This window comes from Neopelma chrysocephalum, unplaced genomic scaffold, assembly GCF_003984885.1.
Source record: "Neopelma chrysocephalum unplaced genomic scaffold, ASM398488v2 Primary Assembly neopelma1_187691, whole genome shotgun sequence".
In the NCBI taxonomy this organism is placed as follows: Eukaryota; Metazoa; Chordata; class Aves; order Passeriformes; family Pipridae; genus Neopelma; species Neopelma chrysocephalum.
This window is the reverse complement of record NW_020939196.1, coordinates 3,220-11,442: the sequence shown is the minus strand read 5'-3', so window position 1 is coordinate 11,442 and position 8,223 is coordinate 3,220. Positions and strand designations below refer to the sequence as shown.

Here is an 8,223-nt window from a genome sequence, read left to right as displayed (position 1 = left end):
TGTGATGGGAGAGGGGCAGAATTTGATGGGAGAGGGGCAGGATGTGATGGGAGAGGGGCAGGAGGGATGCAGGGACAGGGGGGGCTCACCCAGTGCCCGCAGCACCCCGCTGATCACGGCGGGCCCCCCGTGCACGTGCAGCTCAGCACAGTCCTCCCCGGTGAAGCTCCGGGGTCCTGCGGGGACACACGGCCTGGGTGGGCACCGGCCGAGCCCCCCCGGAGCCGGTACATCCCTCCCGAGGGAACACGCACATTTCCACCCCATAGGAGCTCTGGGGGGCTCAGGAGAGACCCCCCAGCAGCAGCTCTATGGGATCGGTGCAGAGGGGCCAGCGGTGACCCAGGACCACCCCCGAGGGGTCTCCTCAGGCGAGGGGGCTGTGGCAGGCACCGAGACCCCCACCGGGCACCGAGACCCCCCTCAACCAACCCCCAAAGACCCCTCCCGAGCCCCAGCCCACCCACCCCACCTGGGAACCAGACGACGAGCCCGCGGTCGAGGGTCTCGGCGGTGTCGGGGTCGCGGATGCGCCGCAGGGCCAGGACGCGGGGCGGGGGCAGCTTGGGGGTCCCGGTGAGGCTCTGCAGGGCCCCCCGGCTGCCCGGGCCGCTGGCACGGATAACAGCGACCCCGCAGCGCCCGGGGGCCGAGGACAGGGCGAAGATGGTGTCCCCCCCCCCCCCCCCCCCGAGGCCCCCGGGCCCCCCCCCCCCCGGGGGGGGGGAGGGGGGGCCCTTCCCCACCCCCCGGGGGGGGGGCACACAGAGGGTGCAGGGGGTGCGCAGACCCCCCCAATCACCCCCAAGGACCCCTGCCCGTGCAACCCCTCCCCAGGGTCACCCCCACCTCAAGGGCATCCCTTCCCTGGATGAACCCCCTCCCCAAGGGCACCCCCTCCCCGGGTACTCCCCCTCCTCAGATGCATCCCCTCCCCAAAAGCATCCTCTCCCCTTGTACTCCCCCTCCTCGTGCACCCTCTCCCCAGGTACTCCCTCTTCCCGTGCACCCCCTCCCCAGGTCCTCCCCCTTCCCGAGCAGCCCCTCCCCGTTCACCCCCTCGCGATGCGCCCCCTCCCCAGGTACTCCCCCTTCCCCTGCACCCCCCTCCACACCAGGGCACCCCTACCCCCTTCCCGTGCGCCCTCTCCCCAAACTCCCCCCCGCAGGGGGTTCGCCCCCCTCCCCGGGACCCCCCGTTCAGCCCCGGGGTGCCCCCACCTGCCCCCCCGCCGCCCTCAGCGCCCTGGGCAGCGCCATGAGCGCGGCTCACGCTGCCCTCACCCCGCGCCGGCCTCATCGCGGGCGCCTCGCCCCGCCCACCTCGCCTATTCCCATTGGTCGGCTCTCGCGAAGGGGCGGGTTTAATGCCGCGGTCGCGTTTCTGATTGGTCAGAAGCGGCCATGGCGCTGCGCCGCCTGAAGCCGCGCGGCCCGGGCGGTTCCGCCCGGCGCGGGGCGCGGCGCTGCCCGGGGGTCCCTGCCCGCAGCCCCCCCCACGGGCCGTCCCTGCCTGTCCCCACCTCGCGCCCGGGGGGCTGCTGGGCTGGAACCCACCCCCCCTTCGTCCCCTTGCCGCGGCTGTACCCTAAAAATAACCCCCAGCTCCGCACGACCCTGAGCTGCGGGGGTGTCCGTGTCCGGAGAATTGGGGCGATCCCCCCTCTCCGTCATGGCGGAGCCCACCCCTGCCCCGTCCGTCCCTTTCCTCTGCACCCACCGGTGCCCCCGTGCCTCGCGGGGGAGGTCCCCTTGCCCTCACCCTGACACAAGCTGTTCTGAAGCACCTGGAGGCTTTGGGGGACCCCTGCCCACCCTGGGGGGGGTCCCTGCGCTTGGCACCCCCCGCACCCCCAGGGGCTGAGCCCCGGCTCCGCACCCAGCCAAGCCGGAGCTGCTCACAGCCCGGGGAACCCCCGCCCCATCCAGGAGGGTCTTATCCCCGCGGGGGGGTCGGGACTGACCCCTGGGTTGCGGGGTGGGGGGTCCCCACAAACAGGCCCCTCTCGCGCGGCGGGAGGGACCCCTCCCCGCAGCCGCCCGCGCCCGCAGCGCTCCGTGAACCAGAGAAATGATTCCCGAGCAGCGTCACGGCTCTGTCCGCTCCTCATCCCGCACCCCATCCCTGCCTGCATCCCTGCCTGCATCCCTGCCTGCATCCCGCTCCTCATCCCACATCCCATCCCGCATCCCATCCCATCCCATCCCGCCCCCCATCCTACATCCCATTTGGCCCCCCATCCCTGTCCCCATCCCACCCCCCTGGCGGGACCCAAGTTTGGGGGGGGCCCAGGGGTTGGGGTCCGGGCAGCCGGACCGAGTGATCCCCCTGCTCTGGGGGGGTCTCCCCTTCCCGGTCCCCAAAATCTCGGGTCGGTTTGCAGCGGGTTTCGGGGGGGGGGACCAGGGGAGGGCGGGTAAGCGCAGGGGGCCGAGAGGGGGGGTGGTCGTGTAGACAAAGGCGCTGGAGAGGGGAGGAGCAACAGCGGCGTGGCCGGGAAAGGCTGGGATACAGGCAGGGATAGAGACAGGGATACAGGCTGGGATACAGGCAGGGATACAGGCTGGGATACAGGCAGGGATACAGGCAGGGATACAGGCTGGGATACAGGCAGGGATACAGGCTGGGATAGACAGGGATACAGGCAGGGATACAGGCTGGGATAGAAACAGGGATACAGGCTGGGATACAGACAGGGATGCAGGCAGGCATACAGGCTGGGATAGACAGGGATACAGGCTGGAATACAGGCTGGGATACAGACAGGGATACAGGCTGGGATGCCTGCTGGGATAGACAGGGATACAGGCTGGAATACAGGCTGGGATACAGACAGGGATGCAGGCAGGGATACAGGCTGGGATAGACAGGGATACAGGTTGGGATACAGGCAGGGATACAGGCCGGGATACAGGCCGGGATACAGACAGGAATTCAACCCGGGATTCAGACAGGGACACTGCCAGGGATGCAGGCAGGGATGCTGGCCAGGACGCTGGAATTCCCAGGATACCAGAGACCATCAATGCTCCCTCCTCTGCTAAATCCCTGTGGACACCCCCAAATCCCCCACAGTCCAGGGATGAGGGGTGGGATCAGGGGGTCTCCCGGGAGGGGGGGTTCAGGGTCATTTGGATGCACAGCCCTGCAAGGCCTCGGGGCCCCCTCCCCACCCTTGTGTCCAACTTTTCCTGTGCCCCCCCCCTTTCCCAAAACAGGGACAGTGGCCAGGCCTGGAGACACTCCATCCTGTCCTCCCCCCGTTGAAACTGTCCCCCCCCCCCGGTCCAGCTGAGATCCCAGCGGGAGGGACGGCTCCTGGTGGCACCAACCAGCCTCGCTGGCACCCGGCCCCTGCCCCAAAATAGCCGCGGGGGGAGCTCGGGGGGGGCTTGAGAGGGACCTGGGACAGGGGTGCCCCCCACCCCAATGCCCACAGTGCCGGGGGGGCTCACAGGGTGCACGTGGAGGGCAGGACCCTCCAGCTCTGCGGGGGGGGGCTGCGGGGGTCCCCTACGAGTGTGTGTGAGGGCAGACTGGGGGATGGGGGGTCACCCGAAATGTCAGGGGGACATCGCACGCCCCGCTCGGGTTACCGGCCCCCCCTCGCTGGGAACCGCCTCTCCCGGGCATCGTGCCAGGACGGGGGGGGCACTGGGGGGGTCTGGGGGGCACAGGGAGGCACTGGGGGACCCGGGGGGCACTAGGGGGGGGGCTGCGGGGCAGCCCCGTGGACAGGCAGGGTAAGGGGGGGTTTGGGGGTACAGGGGAGGATTGAGGGGGGGACGAACGCTGGGGACGTGGGGTAACCCCGAGGTGGGTGGGGGGATACTGGGGGGACACGGGGTAACCCCGAGTGGGGTGGGGACACCGGGGGGGCCACGACGCTCCTCTGAATGGGCTGAGCCGCCCCCCCGCTCTCCCCCACGACCCCCCCACGGGGCGCGGCCGGACACGCGTGGCCGGTGCGACCGGCGCTGGGGAGACGGCGGCCAACCAGAGCATTAAAGGGGCCGGGAGCTCTCGGGCTCCGCTCCGCCGCCTTTGTCCCTCCTCCCGCCCGGCACCGGCGGCACCGGCGGCGGCACCGGCGGCCCCGGCGGCCCCGGCGGCCCCAATGCACCGGCCCCCGCCGCCGCCGCCGCCGAGCCCCGCACCATGCCCGAGCCGGCGGCCGCAGCTCAGGACGGCGACCGGCCCCGGCGGGCCCCGGCCGGGGAGGAGCGAACGGAACCGGCGGCCCCCACCGGCGTCCTGGGTACGGGGGAACCGGGTGGAGACCGGGGCGGATTGGGGGGGGGGGGGGGGGGGGGGGGGGGTGCGGGCGGCGGCGGGGGGGACGCGGGGGGGGACGGGGAGGGCGGGGGGAGGCAGCTCCCTGCGGCTCGATGCGGATGTCGGCCGGGATGCGGCTCGCCGGGATCGCGGAGGGGGGCCGGTGCTCCCGGCGGGGCTCTCTGAGCATCCCCCCGGGACAGCTCCGTGTGCCACCCCCGGGGGTCCCGCGCCGGGGCGGGGGGGGTCTGCAGTTCTCTGGGGATCGCGGCTGTGCGTGTGTGTCCCCCCGGGACAGCTCCGTGCCCCCCGGGATGGGCTCCACGTGCAGCTCCTTGTCCCCCACGCACCGGTGACCACCCCAGCACCGCGTCCACGCACCCCCCGTGTCACCCCCCACCCCGAGAAAGTCTTTTTGCCCCCCCACCCATCCCGGGCAGGCCGGTGTCCCTCCCCCCAGCTTCGTACCCCAGGGCAGAGGGGTGGTGCAGGGTGGAGGCTTTGGGTCGGGGTCCCCAAGCTGTCGTTGGGGTCCCCCCCCCGCGTGGCGCTGGGACAGGTGACACCCCCCTGGTTGAGGGTCCGCGTGGCGGGGTCGGGCTGGGGGGGGGGCAGGCAGGGCCTGCTGCCCGCTGTGCCACCGAGCGGGACTCCCGCCTGGGGGTGGGTGACCCACTTCGTGCCCCCCCCCGAGACGCGGCCGCTCCCCCGAACGCCCCGTCCCCGGTGGCCGCGGGCTCCTCTCGGCGGCGGGGCCGTGCCCGTGCCCGTCCCCGCCACTCTGCAGCTCCGGTGACCTTATCCCGGGAGCCAAGGTGAGCGGCACCGCCGGCGTGCCGGGACACGGGGGGCCGCGGGGGCCAACGGGGACACCCGGGAGGGGGGCACGGCGGGGCGGCGCTGGCTGGGGCACCGTGCCCCGTCCCCACGGAGCCCTCGTGCGGCTTCGGGGACGGCACCGCGTGCTGGGGGGGCAGTGGGGCCTGAGGGACCCATGGCCGGAGCGGGACGAAGGTGGGTCACCCCCCAACCCCAGCCAGAGGAGGGGCGCTGGGGACCCCTCTTTTCCCATGACCTTGGGCAGGGAAACCCTCCCTGCACCTGCACCCGAGCCCTCGGGGTGTAGGTGCCCGCCGGGCATCGCCCCGGTTGCCCACGCGTGTGCCGGCGTGGCCATGCCCAGGGCCGGGCCCCCGCGGTGCCCAGAGCTGCCACCCGTGCCCGGTGCCACCACTCCCGGCAGGACATAAATAATTCAGGGTGGTGAGCTCAGCCCGCCGGCGTCACCCGGGGAGCTCTGCCACGGCCACCGGCGCCCTGTGCCCGCCTGGCACCCCGGGACACAGCACCCCGGTACTCGGGCACCCCAACACCCCGGTACCACAACACCCCAGCGCTCAGGCACCTCAGCACCCTGGTACCCTGGTAGCCCAGCACCCCAACACCCTGGTATCTTAGGACCTCGTCACCACAGCACCCTGGCACCGCAGCACCCCGGCACCCTGGCACACTGGTACCTAAGCAGCCCAGCACCCTGTGCCCACCCAGCACCCCGGCAGCGCAGAGCAGAACATGGCCATGCCCAGGATGCCGGACCAGTGCCCCTCCGGGGGTGGCAGCCTGGCACGGCAGCCTGGCACTGTCCCCAACTCCCACCCACAGAGCCGGGACAGGGCGGCCTTTCAGAGCCCAGCAGCTCGGGCGATGAGTTTGGGAGGTCTCAGCCCGGCCGGGGGGTTCCTGGCGGGTCAGGGGGTGCCCGGAGTTGGGGTGCCCAGAGCTGGGGTGCCCGGAGTTGAGGTGCGTTCCCTGGGAGGAGCTGCCGGAGCAGGTTCGGCATTTCCTGTTTTTGCGGAACCCGGGGACCTTCCCAGCCCTGGGGCAGCTGGAGAGGCCGTGACATCCCCTGGGCAGCACCGGCTGAGGAGGGGACACCGAGGCAGGGAGAGGGCTGGCCTGGGAGAAACGGAGTCCTGTGGGACCCCAGCACCGTTGGAAGCCCCATCCTGCCATCCCGGGGCAGGATTTTGGGATGTCCCTTGTCCCCACCCGCCCCAGGAGGTGCGATGGGGACACCGGGCTCGGGGACCGCGTGTCCCAGCGGTGTGGCCGCCCCACAGTGGGACGGGGGCCGTGTCCCGGCGCTGGCACCCGCCGGGGACTGTGGGGACTGTCCCCATCCCACCTCCCCGCGGCGGCGCGGGGCCTCCACGGGTTTCCATGGAGACCAGCTGCTTTTTTCGACATCCCCATTTTTCCTGCGGTTTTCCATCTCTCGGAGCCGCGGCCCTGCCGGATCCCGGCCCCGCCGAGGGGCTACGGGCAGAGGTGAGCGCTTTTAGGGGGGGTTCAGGGGGGCACCCCGGGACGTCCCCGCGGCACCGGCACCCCGGGGGTGCCAGGACACGCTGGCGGCTCCTCCCCGGCAGCTGTCGGGGCTGTTTTGGGCACCCGGGGCTGTTTTGGGCACCCGGAGCCGCCGAAGGAGAAACCTGAGCCCGGGGCAGCGTCACCGGGAGCGGGGCCGTGACCTCCGGCCGCGGCCGCGCCGGGAACAGCCGGGGACGAACCGGGGGTCCCCGCCCTCGCCCCGTGACTCATCGGGGATTGGGATCTGGTTCCCAGGGGTGTGTGTGGGGTAGGGATACCCCACGGGATCCCGCGGCTGCTCATCCCTTCCCTCCCCCCGGCAGATAAACTCTTCGGGAAGCGGCTGCTCCAGGCCGGGCGTTACATCATGTCCCACAAGGCCTGGATGAAGACGGTGCCCACCGAGAACTGCGACGTGCTCATGACCTTCCCGGGTAGGGACGTGCCCGGGGAACCCGGGATACCTGGAGCACCCGGGGGGGGAGCAGCAGGGATGGGGGGTGTGGGATGTGGGGAGGGATGGGGACAGGGGACACGGGGAGGGATGTGGGATGTGGGGAGAGATGGGGAAGCTCGGCAGGGGTGAGAATGTGGGGATGGATGAGGGACATGGGGAGGGATGGGAGCGTGGGGAGGGATGGGGGATGTCGGGATGGATGGGGAACATGGAGATCGAAGGGGTTGTTGGGGAGGGATACAAGACACAGGGAATGATGGGGGGGTGAGGAGGAATGGGAACCAGGATGGGGACATGGGGAGGGGTGGGGGATGTGGGAAAGGATGGAAATCAGGAGGGGGACTGGGATGGGAATGTGGGAAGTGATGGTGGCCATGGGGAGAGACGGGGGACGTGGGAAGCGATTGAGGACTTATGGAGTGATGGGAGACCGGGATGAGGGACATGGGGAGGGATGGGGGTTATCTGGAAGGGTGGGGATTGGGATGGATGGGGGGTATCTGGAGGGATGGGGATTGGGATGGGGCCCTGGGGAGGGATGGGGGGGTATCTGGAGGGGGGGGGACTGGGAGGGGGGCTGGGGGAGGGGTGGGGGGTATCTGGAGGGGTGGGGACTGGGATGGGGCCCTGGGGAGGGCTGTGGGGGCCGTGGCCCGTGGCTGACGGTCCCCCCACAGACACCACGGACGACCACACGCTGCTGTGGCTGCTGAACCACATCCGCCTGGGCATCCCCGAGCTCATCGTGCAGGTCCGGCACCACAAGCACACGCGGGTCTACGCCTTCTTCGTCACCGCCACCTACGAGAGGTGGGCTCCCCGCGCCCCCCCGGCCCCTCAGCCGAGTCCCAGACATGTCCCCTTGGCTGTGTCCCATCCATGTCCCCTTGGCTGTGTCCCAGCCGTGTCCCAGCCGTGTCCCAGCCATGTCCCCCCAGCCGTGTCCCTCTGGCCACGTCCCAGCCAACTCCCCCCAGCTGTGTCCCCCCAGGCACGTCCCCCCAACCGTGTCACTCTGGCTGTGTCCCATCCATGTCCCCTCGGCCACGTCCCATCTATGTCCCAGCCAAGTCCCACCAGCTGTGTCCCCCCAGCCATGTCCCCCCATCCATGTCCCCCC

General features: G+C 71.4%; 1 protein-coding gene across 1 annotated transcript in view; it reads left to right on the top strand.

The window, feature by feature from the left end:
- The first annotated feature begins 4,151 nt into the window (after nucleotides 1-4,151).
- The window catches only part of LOC113963040 (anoctamin-8-like), a 6,887-nt gene continuing 2,815 nt past the window's right edge, over nucleotides 4,152-8,223 (top strand). Inside the window, exons 1-3 of the mRNA XM_027673827.1 lie at nucleotides 4,152-4,259; nucleotides 6,970-7,080; nucleotides 7,781-7,913. Of these exons, the coding sequence (XP_027529628.1) occupies nucleotides 4,160-4,259; nucleotides 6,970-7,080; nucleotides 7,781-7,913 (344 nt within the window). The 5' untranslated portion in view covers nucleotides 4,152-4,159. The remainder of the gene's footprint in view (nucleotides 4,260-6,969; nucleotides 7,081-7,780; nucleotides 7,914-8,223) is intronic.